General features: G+C 44.1%; 1 protein-coding gene across 1 annotated transcript in view; it reads right to left on the reverse strand.

Moving 5' to 3' along the window:
- CACNA2D4 (calcium voltage-gated channel auxiliary subunit alpha2delta 4) overlaps nt 1-23,603 on the reverse strand; it is a 127,701-nt gene that overhangs the window by 84,557 nt on the left and 19,541 nt on the right. The window contains exons 9-18 of the mRNA XM_027679615.1: nt 22,495-22,569; nt 21,194-21,283; nt 13,177-13,290; nt 11,984-12,062; nt 9,810-9,943; nt 8,033-8,050; nt 6,681-6,758; nt 5,309-5,389; nt 2,839-2,913; nt 1,376-1,462 (exon numbers count right to left, since the gene is read on the reverse strand). Coding sequence (XP_027535416.1) covers nt 1,376-1,462; nt 2,839-2,913; nt 5,309-5,389; nt 6,681-6,758; nt 8,033-8,050; nt 9,810-9,943; nt 11,984-12,062; nt 13,177-13,290; nt 21,194-21,283; nt 22,495-22,569 — 831 coding nt within the window. The remainder of the gene's footprint in view (nt 1-1,375; nt 1,463-2,838; nt 2,914-5,308; nt 5,390-6,680; nt 6,759-8,032; nt 8,051-9,809; nt 9,944-11,983; nt 12,063-13,176; nt 13,291-21,193; nt 21,284-22,494; nt 22,570-23,603) is intronic.

Raw genomic sequence — 23,603 nt, forward strand, 5'->3', positions numbered from 1 at the left:
TGGTTAGTTTTATTCTGATTGCCTATGGACAAAAACCTTACATGCTGCCTTGTAGTTGCATTCAGGTATCAGTGTTATTTGGTCAGACAGGAACCTGCTAGCCAAATAAATAGGAGAACAAAGCAAAGTTCTCTCATTTCCTGGATTATTATTTTTTTTTTAATAGCAAACTAGGTAAAGAGGAACAGCTCTAAAAGTGGCTCCAGTGAGAGAAAAACTACAGTGGGAGCAGAGCTCGTATAAGTTATCATTGAACCTACACAAAGCCATTGGCAGCTAGCATCTTGGTGGTCCCACTACATGTAAAGCCTCTTATTTTGTCTTGCTTTCCATGTTTCACACCCAGTTCTGCTGTGTTTTCTTTCTCAGTTTGCCACTCTTCCCCTTCCCAAGTTCCTTTGGTGTACCCTTTGTACTTGGCCTGCACTAGTGGCAGTGGCTACTTTGATCCTGTTGCTGGTCAGTTTGTTTGTCCTACCTGTTTAAGTGGATATCTATAGCATCAGATCCGTTTATCTCAGCAGTCTCCCCTGTAATCCAGAAGCATCTGTCTCGCAGCTAATTCTGTCTTACTCCAAATTCAGTTCTTATCTTAGTAACTTAAGTATCTCTTTTCTCCTACTTCTTCTGAGTAAAATAAAACCAGCCACAGAGGAACCTCACTACCTTCTCATTTTATCTAGGTTCCTAGTTACGCAAAGCAGCAATGCGCAGCTATTAAAGATGCATGCTCTTTCTTGTCTATCACTTTTTAATAATTTTTCTCAAAAGACAATAGAAAAAGTATTTTCTAATCTTTACCCTCTGGTCAGCTATTATTTTCAGTGCCTCTACACCTGTGTAATAAGGTGATTTCTGGAAATTTGTCTTAAGTGTCTAAGTCCCTTATCCTCTTTGTCTAGTATTAATAGTAACTGCAAGCTTTAGACTCTTCTTGAATGCACTTTCTTCCTTGCTGCAGATCTTGTTATTTGAGTGGTTTCAGCTATATCTCACATCCTGCATGTATGGGTAACATCACAGGACACTGCCATACTCCTAAAGCGGCCTTGGCTTTGTATTAAGGCAGCGTTTGGACCATGTATGCACAGACTGGCTCCATGGAGCACCCTCCAAAGTGCTTCCTTCCTCGTGCCAGCACTTTCCCTCTTTGTTCCTTGTGAAGGTAAACTCATACTGGGATGGAAGACAAACACTTTGTAGAGGAGTTTCATCTTTTGGCCTCTTTTAGAGCACCAGCCTCTCTTACTCAGAGCCAGTCAGGCACAGAAAAAGACAGGAGTGCCCACTGCTCCCCCACACCTTCCATACAGGCACATGAAGTAATAGAAAGAAGGAACTACAAAAAAGGCTCAGTTCACTTTCTGATACTCACTATTTCCTCCTGGTCTTCCCATTCCACTTCTGAGAGATCTACACTGTTGTAGTTCGGCTTGGGCTTCAGTTTTTTTCCTTCTTTGTACTGGTGTTTATTGGAAAAAAAAAGAAAAAGAAAGAAAAAGAAAAAAAAATAAGTGGCTAGATCACTTTCTAAACTAACCCTTTAAGAATTGGCTGAAAAATAGGGGTGTCTCATTTGTTCTCTGACTAGGAAGGCAGCATTTGTGCAGGTGCCTTATTGGTCCTATGTCATATATTTCTTTACGCAGGCAGTGAGGGGCTAGGAGAGTTCAAGTGGGAGAGGTTGATCCAGGAAGAAGTTTACACAGGTAAACTTGCAGGTAAGGGCTATGGCCTCCTACTTCTAAACAGATCAGTACAACACACTTGCCTCCAGGAAATCAGTTTTTTCCCTGCAGCTAAGAGTATAATCCCATTAACATTATAATACCAGCAGGAGATCCTTCCTGACAGGAGTTAGGCTTTGACTCCACTGAGGGTAGACTTTTCACCTAGAGCTAGCTGACGAAAGAGAGCTACGTCACTGTAATCTTCCAGGTGAGGGAAAAGGTGTGAAGCAGACCGAGAGAGGCCAAGTTAAGGTGGAAGGATAAGGCATAGCCTTTGCCTAGCTTTGCCTTGCCCTGTCCCTTCTCTTCACGTAACAAAGAAACTCCCTGTGCCGGTGGTCTCCCTTTGCAAAGCTGCCTTTTCGAAGACAGCTCCTGTGAAGCCCTGTGGTGGCACTTTCTCTTGCTGGTGACCACACTAATGCTCAGAGCTGTGTGCAGGTGGATTTGTGCCGACCAGCACATGTAAGAAATGTAAAATCACTGCGTGCCTGGCTATCTGACCGATGAGGTCAGCTGTGCATTTGCAAACAGATGGGTGGCCTGGAGCTCCCAGTGGCACCACGAGGGAGAAACGCTGTCCTTGTGTCCACTCCCTCAAGTCCCAGGAGGTGTTTGCAATCTACTGGTCTCTAAATGGTCTCAGACTCACCATGTTACTAAGATTGGTGGTACCACACCCCGCTAGGCTCAGAATCCTAAAATGTCCAAATCCTCTGGGTAGTTATTACTGGGGTGCTACTCATGCTGAATCTCCTCGTAGGAGATCTGCCTGAGCAAGGGGACCTGTTCCTGCAGCCTGGCAGTGAAACCTTGCATGGGCACAGATACTTGTGCACCCACAGTACAGCAAGTGCACACAAATACAGCCCTCACATGCAGTCCTAGAGGGAACAGAGAGGCAGGATACCCTATGCTTCATACCCATGTGTATACATGCATACTTCTGTGTACATGATATTACTTCTCCAGCCCTCTTGCTCCTGGCTGCCTGTATATCAGAGCCCGGTAGCCTTCACAGCTCAAAAAAACCCCCCAAATCAGAAGGACCCCTGAAAGTGTCTGTTTTCAAGTCAGCAAAGGTTCTCAGATTCACAGCTGTACATACCAAAGGACGGAGGTCTGGGTGTGAAAGGATGTAGCCGTTGTTGGTGTTCAGAAAGGCGTATCCATGGACACCCAGCTGAAGAAAGAGGCATTAGAATAATTAGTGCTTTGGCTAGAAACAGTGCTGTGTAATGGGTACCACTAATACTCTGGCACCACCGATAATCAGAAATATTTTCCTTTTATGGGTTTTGACCAGCAGAAAATAGGGTCCATCCCAAACCATTTATCTCCAGATCTCTGACTGCTCTGCCCAAGCAGACTCACTGGATGCACAAAAAGATGGACAGGTAATTGGTTTTGTGTACACATTCAGAGAGAGATGCCCTCCTGCAGTCTGACTGTCGTTGTGGACAATCACCACCCAGAGGCAGACTGAGCTCTCCACAGCAGGCATAGCAGAGCCACTCATAAAAAGGGAAACGATGAGGAATGCTGTAAACAGCACAGAAACAGCAGTGACAGGTCTGTGTGCCCATCACTATGCGTGCAGAGCAGTGAATGAACAAGTGAGTATGAATCTCACAGACAGCTTCCCTGGAAACCCTGTCGGCCTTCAGAGGAGCTCTGCATTATGTTTCAGTGTTGGCAAGACCAGACCTAGCCTAGGCCAGTTGTACAAGCCTGTAGTCTTAAAATGCTTTTTAAGGAATAGCATAGTCTAACAAGAGCAGACACTGGCTGACCTGATCTGCAAGAGATTTCCGAGAGAGCAATTACTCAGCTCAATCCCACATATAATACAAATTCCAGCTAAAAATCTGCAGATAGCCTATGCTTGCCAAAACAAGAGGTGTCTCAAGGAAAACAAGAATGTCTAAGGTTTCTATCTTCAAAAAGTATTGCAACTTTATTTTCCTATAGAGACAATCCTGGAGGGATAACAGCAGGAAAGTGAGGAGGTAAGTAATTTACAATCCATCTGTGCATTCAGGGAACAAATTCTGTATTTCACACATCCCAGATCAAAACTTTGGACTGTCTCTATGTGAAGCAGCTTTTTGTAAAGCACACTTGCCTCAGCTCAGTGTGGCAAGAACAAAACCAAGACACTGGATCAGCAAACTTGTTTTTTGCCTGTTAAACCTGATATTTCCTAGCCAAGTAAGCATGATCATTAATACACAAGCTTTGAGGGCTGGAACTCTGGAGCTGGTCCTTTTATAACCCATATTCCAGGGAATTTAGGTTGAGGATCCTAGGTTTCTAAACTGCTTTGGAGTTGGAAGAGCTTCTGTGAAGATGTCTCCTGCCTTTGATGTAAAGAAATTCAAATAATTTTCTCTCCTTCCCTGGCTTGGAGGAAAGAACTGTGTCCCTTCTTGGGCCAGAAGAAAGATTATTGTGACACCTGGCCTTTGAGTGACATGGAGAAGAAGATGAAAAGGTATCAGTCTTATACAGAAAATAAATGTATAAAAATTGAAACTCCTACACAAGTTCCTCCAGGCCCAAATCATCCAGCTTTTGCATGCTGAATGCACGCACCCTGACACTCCTAGTTCCAGGATTTCCTGAAGGATCATTTCCTACAGCTTCACGTTAATGGTCTGCTGTGTATCCATGTCTGGAAGCGCCACAGAAATTCATAGCTTCTGACAGCACTCTCAGTCCTGTGAGCCTTTAGCAATCAGGTTTTGGACAACTGCCTAACTGGTAGTAGTCTTCTGATAGTTATTTAAGAGAAACTGAAAACTTGAAATGATGGCTCAAATTTCCTCGTTTCATGGTGGTCCTTGGATGTGCTTGTTGTCTCCTGGTGTGCAGCCTGACTGAACAAAGGGTCCCTGCATGGAGTTTACATCAGAAACCAAACTAAACAGTGCATCTCTGGAGGGATTTCTTATGAATGAACATTTTTTTTTTTTAGATACGTTGAACATAGAGCTAATGGAAAGCTTTTTGACTAACAAGTCTGGGGAGCATATACTCCATCTAGGTACAGAAAAAGTGAGTGAGAGCCAACTTTCTGTGCACTGTCCTGCCAAAAAATCTTCATGCTGATCTGGAGAAAGAAATCTCTCTAGGCATGCCAGAAGAGTTGGCTCTCCATAATCCATTCAGCCCTCACTTCTTCTCCTAAGAATATTGACAGTGAAACCAATACAGTTTTTGCCAGCTGGCATGGCAACTCTTGTCCACTGGGAACTGGATATAAAAGTTTAATTCTTCTAAGATAGGCTGTCATCTCTGAGGCATCTAGGTTGGTGACCATCAACATGCAAAAGTTCCACAACATTTTGCCAATCTACTGGATCATCTAGGTCTTGTGATCCTGAAGCAGCAAAGAGCTTCTAGTAGTGAATTTCACTTGTGCTGTATAGAAACCACACATCACCACATCCAACATCTCTTCCTTTATGCTCATAGTTTTTCTTACAGGTAGAGAAATGATTTTTCAGTCATGCCCATGAGAGAATGACTAATGTCATTGCTGTGCAAAAGAACAAATTGCATTTTCTGAGTCTTACCTTATACCGTGGAGCAAGTTTTAACAACTCCCTCAGTGGTACATCAGAGCCCACCACACCCAGAAGAATGCCATGGGATCGCTTTAAAACAAAGGAGAATCTATTTTCAGAAGCAAGACCTGGGTAGTTTTCTACCTGAAAGCACATTGTCTCCCTGCTAGTCTCTCACATATCCTCTCTAGGCTTGTGTGAGTATCTTTATTTAAAATCAATTAGCATACTTCAAAAAGTCTAAAGAGGTTGTTCCAGGGTTTATGGAGAGGAGTATTTCTACACAATACTAGTCAGTACTAATTACTATGATTCAGAAGCAACATAAAATCACTGAAAACAAGTTTTTAGGGCAAACCCCTGCATTCAGTATGTGTATATAACAATAAGGTCGAGACAATCATGCAACAGAACATGGACTGGTTGACAACTTGGGTCAACTAAATCAAATACTGAATATAAAATTGTTAACCTAGGAAAAAGGAGTTCCCCCCTCCACGATATGGGAAACTGGTTGTTTAATAAGCATTATTAACGGAGCATGATGAAAAAAATGACAGACAGCCTCCCATTGCACCACTGTGCTAATACAGGCTAAGGCCAGCCCCAGGTGGAGAAAGCAGACAGTTGTTTATAAGACCTAGATGAATAAGTTATCCCTCATACAGCAAAGGAAAGATACTGTCCACCATTTTAAAAAGATGCTAAGAAACAAGAAATTGTACAGAGAAGAGTGTCTAAAGGGTTTTAATCCCCGAAGGAAATGCCCTTATCAAATACATTTAAATAATTCAGCCTTTTTATCTTATCAAGATAGACAGGTTTGACTTTATGTCAGTGTAGAAGATGCTTCCCAGGGGAACATACCAAAGGGTACAGGCTTTTTAATCAAGTAGAGGAAGCCAAAGGAAGGCGAGGCCAGACAAATTGAAAGCAGAATTTAGACACCAGTTTTTAGTGGAGAGTGAGAAACCACAAGGGAGAGCTTGGGGCTGGATGCTTTTCTTCAATGGCACTTTTGCCAAAACCAGGTTATTGGGCACGTGAAGAACCCTCTGTGTGAAATGTAAAGGTCTGCAATAAAAGAGATGGACTAGACAAGGTAATGATCTCTTCCAGCCTGAAATTTTAGGGTCAATGAACTAGGCACATTTTGAAAATGGAAGGGATAAAATAAAGAGACATGTCATATTTAAGAGGTATTTTAAAGAAATAGCATTCAGAGGACGTGACAGGCTATCATTTTGACAGATAAATTATCAGCCATCCGTCCTGCCAGAAGTCTGTCGCACTTCTGAATGGCTTCAAAACCCTGCAAAGGTCCACTGCATTCTGTCACCTCTGCTGGCAGGGAGGAGAGCAAAGCCCACATTGCACTCACCGTCTCATTCTTCTTGCTGAAGACTGGCATGGCCACTGTTGTCATGAGCAGCAGACTTTGAGCCTGAGATGCAAAGAGCTGCCACAGAATAACGTGTGTTAGCAAATGCAATAACAGAGATAGCCCAAATGGAAGGCACTGGAATTCCCAAGGACCCCAGATGTTGATTACAATTAGCCACCTCCTTGCCTCCCACACTTCTCGAGAAACAGATGGCAGCACTTTTAAATACTCTGTATCCAAGAGGATCGTGGGGTGGATGCTTGCTCGTGTGGGGTGATGAGGATGGGATGAAAGCCAGTGAAATGTGTTGAAGCAGGAGAAATTGAAGAGTTGCTTTAATGAAGAGACAGGAACCTGTAGAATTGGTGGCACAATTTATACCCACCATGTGTTAGGAGTGTAGACATGAACACTTATGCAACAAGTGTAAAAACCACCAACACAAGGAGCACAGAATGGAGAAAAGCAACACAAATATGAGCAAAACCACAGACAAGGTATTGTCTATATTGCTAACACGTGAATACCACAAATGAAAAACACCACGGGCAAATTTTTAACAGGCACAAATACACACAAGGCCTACTTATATAGACTTGTTAGTCAACCATCTAAGTGTAGGAAAAACAGAGACAAAATCATGATCCAAACAGATACAACAGAGTGAGCTATCTCTGTGAGGGATACAGGACATGCATGTGTAATGGGGTAACAGATGCTCCCAATTCAACAGAAGACAGATGCTCTAAAAACACACATGAAAGGAGGTAAACAGGTAAGACACATGCAAAGGAGTCTCCCAAACATGCCAAGCTATCAAAAGAATCTAATCCTTTGTTGTCAGTAACATTCCCCCCTTTTATCTCTCATTTGGCCAAGTAAGTAGCAAGGCAAGAAACGACCTCCTGTCTTCATTACAATACGTGCTGGGAGCCATAAAGGAGCCAGTCAATAATCCATACAGTCACTTGATGGGGATTTGAGCCTCGTATCTTGAATTACTATTCTGGATGATTTTTTGTGGAAAATTCCCATTCACAGCAACACTCACTAACACACAGCAAGTAAACTTCCCTGGCACTTACTGGATATATGGAAAAAGAGATCAGGTGAACTAAGCTACTGCACAACACAGACACCCCTACCTACTCTGAACCAGCAGTACAGCACAGCTCCCCAGTACATCCAACATTTCCTCTCCTCTTCTTGCCAGTGCAAGAGGACTCTTTCAGTGCTGTGGCCCCCACCCCCCAAGATGTACAGGCCAGCTGTGGCTGTGAACACTGGCACTGACACACCAACTGGCACAAGGGAAACAGCACACTCACAAAACACAGGGGTGCAGTTACCTCCTCAGACTGTGGCAGCTAGTGAGAGACATGGATGAACACATAAATGAATACATGAATGGAGGAATGAATCAAAGATGAGAGAGTCTGGGACAGAGGAAGAGAATGGCAAGCCAAGACACAAGGCAAGAAAAGAGGTGCAGCAAAAAACGTGCAGCAAACAAATCCCTGTGGCTGCCTTGAGAAGTGTGACCCCATACACCAGTGCCAGAGCTGGCAAGCCTGCTGATAAAATAAACTTGCTGGGTAATTAGTAGCATTTCTGGAGGTTTTGCCTAGTACATTCAAGCACTATGTCCCAGCTCTCACCTGGCAGCAAAGACATCTCCACTCTCCCAGAGCTAGTGTGCCATGGCTGCAGCCTCAGTGGTCAGACACAGCACAAAAGTGGGGAATGGTCCCTTCCTACAAGAGTCTCCCAATTATAACATTTATACACCACAATGGCGCAAGCCTGGCAACCTTGGAGGTATTTCCTGGGGTTCATGTGGTCTTGACTCTGAGCACAGCATTGAGTACCACCACATGTAACCTGGACTTCCATGTTTCCTGCTACAAACCTAAGCACACAACCCCTAGTTTTACTCCAGCTCAAAGAACTCATGTTTCTCACTGTAGATCTTAAACCTGAAAACTGTGTGTGTTCCCCAGGGCTGTGGCAGACACCCTAAAGCTGCTGCTGTCCGGACTGGAGCCTGCAACTTCAGTCCCACTGTGGGACTGTGTACAGAAACATTCTCAATGTTTCCAGAAGATTCTTCTCCTCAAATAGAATAAATAGTCCTGAAACCTTAGGTTCGTTTCTGGAAGAGGGAAACCTGACTTCAGATCATCTCTAGCTGTCCAGAAGTCAGGCACTTCTCTGGGGTGAAGAATCCAATGTAGGAAAAAAAAACAAACTATCTCCCACATGGAGGGCACAGAGAGCCACAAAAGAAAAACTGTAATTTCCTCTTTCAGCAGTGTAAAAAGGGGTGGAGATGGAGACTGAGGAACGTCTTCTGTTTGGTGAAGTGCAGAGGAAGGTTCCTTCAGTGTCATCTACTCCTTTGTCCTTCCCTTCACTCCTCTGAATTTCAGAGCTGCCTTAGCAACACCACATGATGACAGCACCTGCTCGTGGTCCAAATGTCTTCCAACAGGGCAGGCCTAAGGCAAAGCAAGGGGTGTTGGGAGTGCTGATTGTCTGATTCTTTGTGATGTGTCCTTGGCCTTCAGGTCTGGGCACAGGACCACTGTGGTGACAGGCCTTGCTAGTGCAAGGAATGAAAGAGCAAGCCTGCTTCCCCAGCAGAAATCTGTACCTTTGAGAGGCAAGCAACATGCAGTTAGCTCCTGGTCTGGAGGAAATCAGTCTCTGTGACCCGTACCCTGAGCCATGGATAATCTTTCCTGTGAATAATCCTTTAGAAGGTAACCTGCTTTCACAGAAGCACTGCTTAAGTGACGTTGTGCCTGTGTCGTTAGTCCTGGGCACTTAGGTCACTGCAGATTCATATCTGAGACTGCACACACACCTCAGCTCCAGGAGCGAGTAGAAAAGAAATATTGTCTGTATCAGCAGAGCCAGGGACCAGTAATTTCTATCCGTCAGCCAGCTCCCGGTATTACATAAATTTCAGGGCTTTATTTAGATTCTGATACGCACAAGATATTAAGATGGGAAGCAGGGATAAGTTATATGGCTAACATACTATCTGTGTGCCTAAGGCCTCTGCCAGTTTTGCCCACAGGCCCTGCTGTTTGCTGACTAAAGGCTCCTGCTGTAGGTCCTTACCGCGCTGTCCATGTAGGCCTCAGTCCAGATGATGTCGTGGTCGTGGTTGATGACCATGGGGCGGCTGAGCACGTGCAGGTACTCCATCACGTTCTCCTGGACATCTGCCAGCGTGGAGATCTGAGTGTAGTAGCCTTTATGGAGAAACAGAGGTTTGAGTCACTCTGCCAACGCATCCTCCGTATTTTTACGTGAGTGTCTGTGCAAAGCTAGAAAATTAGATGTCAAACACTCTATCTACCCAGTTTACAAAAGCCTTGACATGCCTTGTTTTCGCAAGCTTACATGGGCACACGTTTCTGTGGAAATCTAGTTTTGAAGCACGGACTTGGTTCTCTCAAAATACTGAAGCAATGCTCAAGATCAGAGTCTTGACATAACCAGATTTATGCAAAGCAAATACACAGCACTGCATTGGGTCTTGGGCAAAACCTTCCACTACTGGAAGGCTGCCTTTGGTCCTGAAGGCCAAACATGTGCAAACAAAGTATTTCACCAGGCTACCTGCTTACCCTGAGCTATTTTATAGTAAGAATAACTCCCACCTTTGCTTCAGATTTTTTTCCAGCACTCCTCAGTCTGCCTAGCTTTACATCCAAGGATGGCGACTACTTCCATCTACCCCTTGGAAGCAAAAGATAAAAGCGCAAGTAACCTATTTCCAAGGCTTTGTCCCTGCAGATGGACCTATGACAGTCTAACACTACAACAAGGAGTATAGGGGAAGAATATATTCAAGTTATCAGAAGGTCCTCAACACTAGCTACTTAACTGGTTGGAGATGCTAACATAGTGTAATGTCATGAAATGTCATGAGGACCCTTCATGCTTCTCACCACATGGTTGGGTTGTTCTTGGTATTAAGATGGAATACGTCAGATAGATGGAAAACTTTCCTATCACTAGGAAAACACTGTCATGTGAAAGGGCTCATGTTCTGATAAGCTTTGTGATTTGGAAACAGAATTAGTGTGCTTAAAAACAAGGACCATAAGAGCTATACAGTGTGTTGAAACAGAAGAACCAACATCAGGGAGCCCTCTGCAGAGCTCAAGTGTGGTAAGTAAGAATCCAAGTGCAAAGAGTATATTTTTGTTATCTGGTTATTCAGAAGAACCCCGTTCTGACATTTTACGATGAACCAACAGCACCACAAATTCCCTGTCACTAATCTCATCGCTGGCAATACAATCTGAAATCCAGGGGTTTGTTTCATTTAACAAAAACTAAAAATACTATGCGAAATTCAAAGTGCTAATAGAAGAATGTTTGAGCCTTGAAAATCCCCAGCTCACAGACATTCTGCAGGTCAGGAACTCATCTGTCAGTGATTTTCAGTAGAAATGCCTCCACGCATTTCATAGTCTGCTGGAACCACTGCTCAGACTGGAAAGCAGCTGATGTACCCAGCCCCCAGCTTCAGTCTCCCCTTCCTTTTCCTGTTTAAGCAGGACACTGATGTAGCAAACACTGCTGTCTCCAGGCACACTGAGGCCAGGTCCAGCCCAAACACAGAAAACTTGTCACCCCTCTTTCTTCCTTTAGCCTTGCAGACTCTGATAGGACGAAATTGACTTTTTAACTGGCCCCAAATGCATAGAGGTGACTCACCTACTGTGAATGGATTTTCCTATTCATGTCATTTAATGCCAGTTAGAGAGAATATTGGGTTTGGGGTGGGATTAACAAGCTATTCTGGTGCCTCAGCGAAAACCACTGACACACAAAGAATTTGGCCAGGATATAGGGGTTAACCCACAGACCTCGTGAAAAATGCTGTAAAATCTTTAAAGAGGTGATGTTTGTTTTACATCTCAGCCAAAAGATGTTGGGCTCTCTGACAGAGCTGTAGACAGATTGTCAAAAGCCAGCAACTGGGGCACAATAAGCACAGGGGCTTAGGTGGACTACAGCCAGCATGAATCTCGGTCATAGTGTCCCTTGGCACCATGACAGGAAAATGCAGTGGCTCAGCATGGAGGACTGGTGTTAGTTGGACACAGGCACACTTCATGTGGACTAGCAGGGTCTGCTTTTTCCTTATGCTGTCTTCCAAGCAAGGGCTCCTGGGCCCCAGCTGTAGTGGGTGAGCCTTAGTGGGGTCCAGGGCCCTGTGGCTGCAGTCCACATGTGACGTGTGTGATGGGGATTGGAAAACCATTCCCACACAGCACCTTTGTTGTTGCAGGCAATCCATTTCACCTGGGGGGCAAACGTGACCTCCCGTCCAATGAGGTAAGTGAAAACCCGGACCTGGGAACAAGAACACAAAGATAGAAGGATTAGTCTGTAATGTGCTACCAAATCCTGAGGCTGAGGTTTGGATCCTGTTACAGACTGGTGTGAGTGCCTGCTTGTGGTGCAAAGCAATAGCTCTGCCTTCACATAGAGACAGGAGCCTCTTACGCCATTTGTTTTGCATTTTGTGGGCTGGAACTTAATTTCCGATTACAACAAGCCCAGAAAGCCAAGTAGCACACCCAGCATCATCTGAATAACAAGGCAGAAGTGCAAATTCTGCTTGATTTTATGATAGCAGCTCTGCCAGGCACTCAGCAACCACATGCAGAGAGGTTTATAGCTCACAGGAATCCTTTACCCAAGGGAACAGCTGGCTGCATGAATCATTTAGAGAAAGCTTTACCATTTCTCTTGTGTTTGACCACCAACAAAAGAGCCAATCCTCAAATAAACTGCTTTAACAGCCCCTTGCTCTGGTCTCTCAGTAGGCTTCTCTCTCCCTTTGTGCATTGCTGCTAGCTGGGAAGAGGTAAACAAATAAATCAGGAGGGTTTAGGATGAGCTGTGGTCTATTCCCCTTTCACAGTCAGCTCTGCTAGTACAAGCCTGTAATTACAGACTTCAGAGTAAACAGGGCTGGAGGGCACCTAGAGAGCTTTTCTGGGCCATTCCCTGCCCAACATAAGAACTGCTAATAGCCAAACCTTTCCCAAACAGGACCAATTATAAACAGTCCTGCATGGGATTAAAACTATTTTCATAAAAGTGTTTTGGTTTTGTTTTGTTTTGTTTTTTAATTTTTAAGTATTCAACTCAGTCCTCATAATGCTATCAGCAGAACATTTTGATTGTCCACACATTTAGAAAATGAAATGTATGAAAAAAACCTCTTTACTGACCTACAGATATCCATTTGTAATCTTACCACCTTGAAAATCTCCACAGCAGGCTCCTAGCTGGCTGCTTTGTTTTGTGTTTACAGACAGGTGCTCACAGGTATACAGGTGTTGGAGGATGTGAATGCTCAGCTCTGCCTGATATCCTGGCTTGTGCTCTTCTATTCCCACCATAGCAGGATGATGAGAATCCCACCTCTCCCTCTCTACTTGTCACTTCCCAGACAAACCTTCCGATCTGGCCAGTTGTATTTTTCAAACACGGATTCATAATCCTCCACTGCTCCGTCAGTGATCAGCATGATGGCTTGGTTACACAAGCCTCCTTGACCAGCTTCTCTGAACTACAAACAGAGAGGAAGAGCATTAGTTATCCCAGCTCAGGCTGCTCCTGTGTAATTGCACTCTATTTATTCACGGTGGGCCAGATCCTGACTTCCTCTTGCAAACCTCACGCTCAGAAAGAGCTCTGCTTAAATAATGGCTGTGTTCGCACGCTGCATATAATTTTTTTATTTATACAGCCCTGCCTAGCACATGTAGACATGGGAGGCTTTACAGAAGTAAAATAACGAGGAGAAAATAAGCATTGTGGAGGAAGGGTGCGATTCCCTGCTGCTTCACATCTTGCACAGTCGCATTCGTTTATGCAAAACAACTATAGATGGACCATAAACACTGCAATTCTGATTTGACAGCAGTAACTGTCACTTTTTATGGCAGAAAATGTGAGAGGAGTAGGAAATCAAACTCATTATTTCAGGGTAAATACATCAATCTGCCAAAGAATAGCAGAGAAAGGCAGGAGCACATGAAAAAAGGACACTACTGCCACCAGAGCTGAGAAAGGTGGTGAATGGGCCAGATAGAGAGTCCATACACTGTAGTGACAGATGACCCGTTATCTGTGCGTGAGTGATATTTAAGGCAGAGCAGAAATACACTGGGACTCTGGTACAAACGTTGATGTGCTCCCAAGGGCACCTGGAGAGGTGTTGAACAGATGTGCTCTTGCAGGCAAGCCCTTCCTCTTTTTCAGCCAAGAAAAAGCAGCCATGGAGCACTGCTTATCTCCTGCTTCTGCATGCAGAGCCATTTGCCTCTCATGCCCTCAGGTACCCAGCTCTAGAGAGCTCAGTGCCTTATCCAGCACCAACACAGGTGTTAACAGCCACCAGTGGAGGTAGTGGAGGACATCCAAGGTACAAAATCAAGCAGCCACTTTTCTGAGGCTCCCAGCTGGGTGTTGGTATGTGCTTCTCCTTGTTCTGCATCTCACCACTTCTGTGCTCTGAGCAAGGAAAAGTCTAATCAACAGGGGAAGATACAGAAACTGATGCAGAGTAAAAAAAATACAGAAAGAGGGAGAAATGACAACTCTGCACAAGAGATTAATGAGAGGCAATGGCATGAGATGGAGAGTATACAGGAGACTAACTGAAGGGTGAGTAAGGTTATATCAAACGGCAGCAATTTTAAATTGGGGAGGATAGTTATATCTCACAAATGAAGAAAAAGATATCCAAGTGGCAAGATTAATAGCATAAAAAAGAAAGCAAGCATTGGATGGGAAAACAAAAGCTCAGAGTGCGAACTGAGACTTCTTAGGTCTTTTAGGGTTCAATTCACAACTCCCCTCTGTTTTGGTCATGCTATGTTGTGACAGACGAATGCTTTTACCAACATGAATGGTACTGTAGTTCCACTGCAGATCAACATCATGTCCATCAATACCTGCAAGCCAACGCCAAGTCCAGATTTCCCCAGTAATTCCACCATTCCTACAGTTACCTCTGTGATTGTCCCTTATTGTGAAATTACCAGGTTCAGTGCTAACATCACCATAACATCACCTTCTGCCACCTCCTCTTTCATGTCATCACAGCAGCACATTCAGAGGGGAGACAGACTACCTCTGCTGCTGTGGTCACTCCAACACAGCCCTGGGGATCTCCCATGTCCTTCTCTACAGAGTCCCCAAGGTCTGCCATTTCCAGTTGTCCAAAAAGCTGCTATAATTTGTATCATGGAAAAAAACCCCATCAGTGTAACTTGATTACAGGGTAATTTGAGCTTCAGGAGGGGTCAGAGCTCATGTGCATCCTGCTCAGCAGGGAGACTCAGGGCAAAGGCTGAGGGTGTGCAAGAGGGACAAACACAGGATGCTCTTGGGTGAAAATTCAGGGAGAAAAGGAGGTGACAGCCACATGGGATTCTGCTGCAGACCATCAGGTACAAAAAAGACAAAGAGCCTCAAGTGAGCTATTTCTAGGACAGAGATCAACTGCATGCAGATTAGCAGAGGACAGTGTGAGTGTCCACCAGGGAGGCATGGGGCTACGATGGTGCAGGAGATGCTGTCAGAATGAGGATCAGATCACAGATAAGCAAACCTTAGAGTTACAAAAGCAGCTTAGTCCAAAATGTTGCAATCTGCAACATGTTTGTTTAGATTATTATTAAATTAACGCTTAATTAAGGTCACCCACCATTTCATCAAACTACTTAAGACATCTCCTCGTGAAGCTTACTTCAGATTTCATAATACTGAGATACTGAGAAATTAGATGCTGCATCAGAACTAGCAATCTCCTAATTACAGGAGCAGATGATATTTTCAACAGGGAAAATGAGATCATCAGTGTCATAGAAATAGAGATTAAAAAGACAGATTTAGAAAACAAATGAACAAGGAGGTAATCCTTGGGTTTTAGGTCCTTTTGTGACTGGTTGCAGCTGTAGCAAATGATCTGACAGCATTCACATCAAGCTCTCAGCATAATTCCCTGCTCTGACTGAAGTCTCAGAAGCGTGGAAGAAGGGGAGATGAGGAACAATATGTCCACAGAATAGATGTCTAAAGAAATGTGGGCTAGAGCTGGGTCAGAGAACAAGGCACAGAGCTACATGTTCTCCTATAGAACATTGGTCACGTTGCCAGGACTAACAGGCATGATCTAATTAATTCAGAGTCACAGTCTCCTGTACTCCCTTGTTTGCTCTTTGCCATTTGCTTTGCAGTTATAACCTGGCACAGAGTTACTAGTGAAGCAATAGAAACCATCACCATCGCTCAGAGATGTGCAGGCACACATGCTGATTATGTACACATCTGGCCAGAGGACTGAGCAGCCCCTCCTCATCTCCTCCTGGTCTATTCTTATGCAGACCTGCCTCCAGAGTGGCCTCCAGAACTACTGAAAATTCAAACTTGGTGGAAAGTGTCTCATGGGTAGAAAATTAGCAGTAGAGAAGGAAACAGCCAGTGCAGAAGAAATGAGAAATTAAGCAAAATGATAAGAACTGGTAAATAGGAAATTCTGAGCTTTGCATGTCTTGAAAAACATGCTGTAAAATTCAGGTCCAAAAATGCGACTGAAATCAAGAAAAGATTTATAAACGTTCAGAGAAGAAGCAGAAGAGGGAGTAAAAAGAGTATGTTGCCAGCTGATAAAAAAAACAGAGGGAAATGGTCAGACAGGGATGCTTTATAGCCTCCATACTTGATCATCAAAAGGACAATATTGTAATGGCTGGGTACTCGCTGAAGTGATAAGAAACAAAGAAAAGAATGAAAGAATTACAGGCAGGGTCACAAAGTGGTGGAATTAAAGAGAAAGCTAATTGAAAGCATATGAATAATCTGTGTTCAGCATATGAATAATCTGTGTTCAGCATGAAGGGAAAGAATTGCAGAAGGTATAACTGAACTACTTGCCTCATGAGCTGAAACCTGACCGGGACTTTATGAGATCCCAAAGGATGAAGAGAGAATCAACAGAAAATGTGTTACAAGAAGGGAGGAAACTAGATGGATAAGTTGTCCTTAAACATTTAGCACATTGCTAAAAAAGTTAGTAACACAGTTGTGAGTACACAAATGAGATGCTTCCTCACACAAGTGGAGCATAAGAGGCCACAAACCTTTGATAACTCACACCAGCAGATGCATTCGTTCTTTTTCATAGCATCAGTTTGCTCAAGTTACTCAGAATTTTACGCCTCGCTGAAATCCAGTTTGTTACCAGTTTCATAATGTTTTATCACCTATAGTCATTCTGGAGAGACCTACTCAGTTAACTTGAACTTTTTTGTGATTTCTGAGGTCAGCAGTGAGTCAAGGCATGATTAAAGCAGCTTGGTGTTAAGAGAAGAGAGCATTCCAAGGTGGCCTTAGAAAGCTGAACTTGGCATTTCTTGTCCTCCACAGAATGAGTAAAGCATTAGCTTTCAAAATACTTACTTACTCTGAGTGGATTCTGAGAAAGGAGGACACAAAAGTGTCACAGATTTTCATAGAATCATAAGAATACCAGGTTGGAATGGGTCCCTCAAGGATCATCTGGTCTATCTAATGTGCTATCTAATCTTAAAAGATTAATATATAACAAATATGTGAATATATTTGTATATCTCTCTTAGGATTGGGGGTGTGTGTTTGTATATATGTACACACATATGTATCTTGGAAAAGATAGTCAGTGGCTCAAATACCAAACAGGAGGATGGATGCTGCCTGGAGAGGGATAACACAGAGACAGATCAGCTGGATAGGAATTAACAATGTGACAGTGTCTGAAAAAACGTAGCTGTTGTCTTACGCTGTGTTAAGAGGACTACGGTGTGTAAAACAGGGAAGGCAATTATTCTGCTCTGCTTAGCACTTGATAGCTCTCAGCTGCAGCACTCACACATTGTTGGGAGCATGGTGTTTCAGGGAAGCGGCCACGAGCAGAGCAGCAGCCAGAACAAAGGGGTATAAATCCTGCAGGAAAAGCGTGAGAGAACAAGACGGTGCCGAGCTTGTTGAAACAGAAGAGAAGATAACAGGGAGATAGATTACTGATAAATAAGAGAAGAGCTCAAAAGATAGCACTTAACACCTGAGAATTTTGAAGCACTTCATAAACGCATGCTTAAGACCATCGTTTCCCTGGGATGCATATTATATTGAAACCACTTTGGCGTGTGGCTAAATTGAAATAGAAAGTATAAGTGGTTTATTGAGCGTGGCAGAGAGGGGCAGGGGAAGCTCTGGATAACTGTTCTCCTGAAACCATTCTGCAATTGCGTCATGGATTAAAATATGCCCTGTCTACCCCAGAACATAATGGAAGAAAACAAAGATGTGAGAGATTTGTGCTCTTCTTCATACCCTCTCTGCTACTCATACCTCATTGAGTAGGTCTCTGCTGGGCTATTAATTCTATGAGCAATTGGATTGAGGAAAATTACCAGGGAAATTTTGCAGTCACTTTCATTACAGATATTATTACTGGTTGTCTATTGTAATCAGCAAAGCCTGTTTCATCAGTGTGATGTAGCAATTTTCATTTTCATTCTCTTGCGTATGCTCCTGTGAACAATAACAGGACAGTCTGTGAGGAACAGCTACAATTACAAGCTGAGAATGTCAATCTTGCTTGATGAGAAGGGGGTGGTCAATTCCACCAAAGTTCCCTTTTCTCCTGCCTGCCTGACTGCAGTAGCACAGACTTGTTTCCAGGCACACTGATGGAAAAACCTTTTCCTCCACTATTACTGATACAGATTTAAGAATCTCTAAGAGAAGATTTCAGAGAGCCCTTAAGCCATATGAGCACTTGGCAGGTGGTACCCTTTTGCCTGAAGCTGTGGTACTTGCAGAGCCTGGGGTCCTCCAGCTGGTGATATCAAGGCACTCTCTAGATGACCCCTTACCAGGGAAGCTGCAGTCAGGGGAAGGCTGTGACAGGACAACAGGCACGTTTCTATGCTTGCATGCCTGTGTATGTGCAGCCTCTGGGGCTGCTGTGTGTGCACAGAGACACAATGTCTGTCTCTTGTGAATGTCAACAGGCAGAAATCCTGGGATGAAGATACAGGAGGTCCTGCAGAACTCCTGCTGCACGTCCAGCTGCCCCACAGCTGGTTGGGAACAAGGCTCTCAGCTGATGGCTTCAGTGACTGTGGGCTGAGGTCCAATTGTGCTGAAGAGTACAGTCATGGTCCATGCTACAGTGAAAGACACACTGCAAGAAAGCTGCACTCAGTGTGACTGGGGAAGGAAAGCTGGGTGGAAGAGATGTTTAGCCCTGTTTCATGCCTTTCTTTGGCAGCAAAGATACCATTTCTGAACTACTGTTTTATGGACCGCTTTTTCCAGGATGCAGAAAAATGTGACACCTTTCCTCATCTGCAGGTCCTCAAAGGAACGATGCTAATATGTCTGAGCCCATTGCCTTCTCCCCAGATCTGAGGTGATAGCAAAAGGCATGAGGGAAGCAGTACTTCACTCACTTGTGAGTGAAGAGCAGGTTGCTGGGTCCTGCACTGTCCAAGAGCCATCTCAGAGCTGTTTCAAGCTCATTAGGCAAGGGAGAATCAACAAGGATCAAGATAAGTGATGACTGCTTAAACTGTTGACTGCATTTTTGATGCCAAATAGAAAAAAAATAATTTCATCACCTACAAATAGTTTCTTATCTATTACTGCAGTGGAGTCATGTTAGTCCACTGGGCTGCATGGACATCACTCTCTCCTTGGAGGTATTTTTGATCCAGCTATGTCAGTGGAGGGCATTTTTTTCTGTCTCAGCTGTTTCACCACACACCTTCTATTTCCCATGGGCATGCCTGTCTTGAAGCATGCAGGGCTTTATAAAGGTTCTGCCTCCTGGAGGCTTGAGGATTCCCTAGTCTAGAGAATGATCCATGCCTGCCAGAAAGGAGGTATGAGCTCTCCTCATTGGTTATTAGTGAACCAGAACAGTTTTGGTGTCTGTGCCTGGAATGACCTGCTGCTATCTCATCTGGGACAAGGCAGGCTTTCTTTAGCATTGTGCTTTATGATTCTCCACTGAGACCTTCATAGCTGTGCTGCTTGAGAATGTCTGCAGTTGTACTGCACTGGCCTTCTTTAACGTGTTGTCACTGTACATACCAGGGCTACATTGGACATTAGGAAGTAATTTTTCCTCTGGTGCAAAAATTCTTTAAATATTCTGATTTATACAATGCAGCCCAGTATGGGCTCTGGATCTTTGGTTTTAAATATTAATTAAAAAATAATTTTTAAAATATTTTTGTTTGTTTGGGGTTTTTTGTTTGTTTGTTTGTTTTAATTTGCAAGAATACATGTAGGCAATCTAGCAGGCATCTAGACCATGTAATTGTTCTAGTTTCATATCATTACTGCTTCCCTGGTCATCTCAGTAACTATCTTCCTCCAAAGATGCTGAACTCCTCAGAGTGCTACCAGCCATGCCAAGTCTACATCCCACTCTTCTCAGATAGTCATTAAAACCACTCTGCTTCTACTACCAGTGACAAGTCAGGTCAGCTCCCACTCTCCCTGGGTTCAACTCTGATCATGCTGGCACTGGCATAAATTAGGAATAACATTACCATGGCCAAAAAACCCTACACTTTCAGTTTTTAGGATCAGTGAGAGAGGAGAATCCTTCCCAGGGTGTCAATACCTCTGGCCCACCTTTAACACCCACATCATCATTATGGCCACTAACATCGTATGTATGTGTATTTTTGTCAGCACCAAAGGCATTGGCTTCTTTAGGCCAACCCCACTATAGACAGTGCCATGAGGAGAGGGGGGTATTCAGCTGGTTCTTGGTCATTTTTTTTGTAACCATTCCTTAAGAAACAGAGTTAAGTTGCATGTTTATCTCCAGGCTACTGAAGTCCCTATTGTTCACATAAGGCAATGAATCATTTATGATTCTTATCATGGGGTATAATCAGAGTGATTAATTCTCTTGGACCTGTGATTTCCTCCCCAAGCACTGATACTCAGCAAAGTGACACTGAAATAAATCTGAAGCCTGAGAATAGTCTTTCATGTCTTCGCCATCATCTACTGCTCACTAATAACATTACTTACAACCAGAATTGTTGCCCTCAGTTGATCAGTTATATGCTATTGCCACCATCTATAAAGGTGCTTGGTCAAAGCACAGTTATGGAGCTCATTAAAAAAAGACTCACAGAGCCACAGCCTTGCTGGCTCCTCATCCCTTCTGGGCAGGGATCGGTGGCCACAGACATCATGCACAAACCAACACCTCCCCAGAACTGGGCCACCTCCCCTGCACTGCTTGTCACAAATTTGGGGTCCATGAGATCAGCTCATACCACACCCCCCTGCAGCACAATGCAGTGAGGGACACGCTGAGTCACCGCTTGTAGAGGGGAATGTAGGAATGGGCAGGGACTCTTGTGCCCAACACGAGCATCAACACCGACTCTTACCTCCCTCAGAATTTTGAAGGACTCTGTCAAAGCCTTGCTCACAGTCCCCACTCCTTTTGCCTGCAGTTCTTCCACCAGCTGCTTGAAGTGCTGGCAGGAAGAGAATGAAAAAGACAGGAATGAGTTGTAGGCAGAGTGTTCCCTTCGACCAGGGGAGGAAAGGGTAACCTAGACAAGTCTGTGCCATTGGGCTCCTGCTCCTTCACTACTGCTGGCAGGGCAGGGGAGGTCAGCACTGGGATTGAGGGGGGTGGGAAAGTCAAATGGCCACTCCACTGGTGGCACAATCAGGTTGCACCTTTGCCCATGTAGCTACAGCAGCACTGCATTTCTCAGTCTCTGTGCTGTGAACCATTGACAGCCCATGAAAGATCATGCCAGGGACAAACCCACTAGAAATCTGACTTTTCCTTATCCATTCCTTCAGGTAAAAAACATCCTGTGCATGCAAAAGCAACAGGATGGGGGGAGGGGGGGAAAGAAAACATTTGAATACTTGTCTACTACTTAAGAGGCATTGTTGTAAATTAAAACCTCAGAGTGCTGTCTGCAAGATAGTGTTCAAAAGGCTTGGGGATCCTTTAGGAAACACTATAGGAGACATCACCCTCTGGAATCATACTCTGTGACCCAGGACCAAGCCAGGAAAAGGAATTCAGAGAGAAATCTAGTTTTTGAAGACATGGAGGGATGTGCTACCCTCTCTGGTATTAATACAGAGAGAAAAAAAGGAAGAAAAAGAGCCAGTATGAAGAGCTAAAAATACCAGTCAGCCCAGAGGGTGGTGGAGCAGCTGGATGCAGGCTGACCACCTTGGGGCTGCAGAGGCCTCCTGGATCAGAGCAGCAAAATCCCTCACCAGGGAAAGCTTGCTGGCGGTCCACCCTGGTGAAGGATAAGACCAGGTTGAGAACACATTCACCAGGAAAGGGCTGGTTGTTCTCCCTTCTGAAGGCTGCAGATTTGGGGTTTCAAAGTTGGTTTGCCCTCTGCACACTGTTTTTCCACAGCAATCTGGACTAGGTCTGCTCATGGTCCGACAGTGGTGACCCAGGAAAGCTGGCTACTGCTCTTTAGGTAGCCAGCTGACCCCGTGTTACAATGACTTCATGTAAGCAAAGATGAACCTCAGAGCCAGAACACACCACTGAACTGATGCTTGTTTCTGAAATGCAAACCACACGCTGCTGTGAGATGGTTGTTCCTTGTCCCTGGAGTTTCGTATCTCAGCATCTTAACCCCATGTAATTCTTACATTAAGAGAGCTACCTGAATTACACTGATGGGAGCCTGGTACTCACCTCTCTGTTGTCTCTGTCTGCTTGGACCAGGATACCCTTAAAACAGGGTTCAACAAAATGAACATAATCATTGTACTGCAAAGAGAAAAGGGAAAGAAAGGGGTTGTAATGGGAGAAAATTCACAAAATGGGTTCATGTCCTCGGTGGATGTTCAGAAAGCAGTATGGAGCATTATGCTATTTTATACCTATTTCCCTTAAAAATTGTTTCCAGCGATAATGGCAGATTATAATTTTGATAAATCTTCTGTTTGTTTAAATAACACGTTAATTATGATGTTTTGATGAGTTCTATCTGAGCATACTACACAGCTTTTTCCCCACTCACACTGCAGAGTTTTTATCCACACTCCATTAGCTTGTGCCCCTGGCCTTGCTTCTAGCACTATTTGCACATAGTTCTGACTTCTGCAGACTTTGTGAGTCCCCAGTCACCAGCTGAACTTTGCGAGTGGTTCTGTAACCTGAAGCTTGGTGCCCCTGGATACACAGCTGAGCAATAACATACCCGGTAACCACACCTCCACAAAACGGTGATAATTAGTGGGGTGTATGCTTCTAGCCTGGCATGTTTTACCTCAGATGTGGAAACCTTTTGCTATAAGGTTCAGAAGAGTGTAATTCATAGGAGGCTCAGCTGATCAGTAGGAGCTCAGGTCAGGCTATAATGTGTCTGAGCCAATAGGTTCTTGGTGTGAGTGCAGTAAAGGAATATATATATTATATGGTCTTTCTGGGATTGTTTTTGAAGAACAGATGATATTTCAAACTCCTTAATGACTTCTCTCCATTTTTCTGCCAACACTGTTCACTCTTCCATCTGTCCAGCCATATAAAGACAGAGCTGTTGCCATTGGAGTTTCTAATTATCTAACATAAAAAGCTATCGACAAAAAGTAGACTTTATATCTCAGTTTCTGTGCCCTGGCAAGCTTTCATGGAAAGGAGCTTGGGGAAGGACATGATGCTGAAATAGCCTTGAAAATTAGAAGGTGAGCAGCCTTTAACCTGGCACCAGTCTTGGCACAAGTCATGGAAAAGTTTTACTTTCTGGGGTCAGGGGTGCCGGTTCTCTGTGGGTAACCAGCCCATCCTTATTCTGGTCAGGC

The sequence above is a fragment of the Neopelma chrysocephalum genome, unplaced genomic scaffold (genome assembly GCF_003984885.1).
Source record: "Neopelma chrysocephalum unplaced genomic scaffold, ASM398488v2 Primary Assembly neopelma1_59, whole genome shotgun sequence".
Lineage (NCBI taxonomy): Eukaryota > Metazoa > Chordata > Aves > Passeriformes > Pipridae > Neopelma > Neopelma chrysocephalum.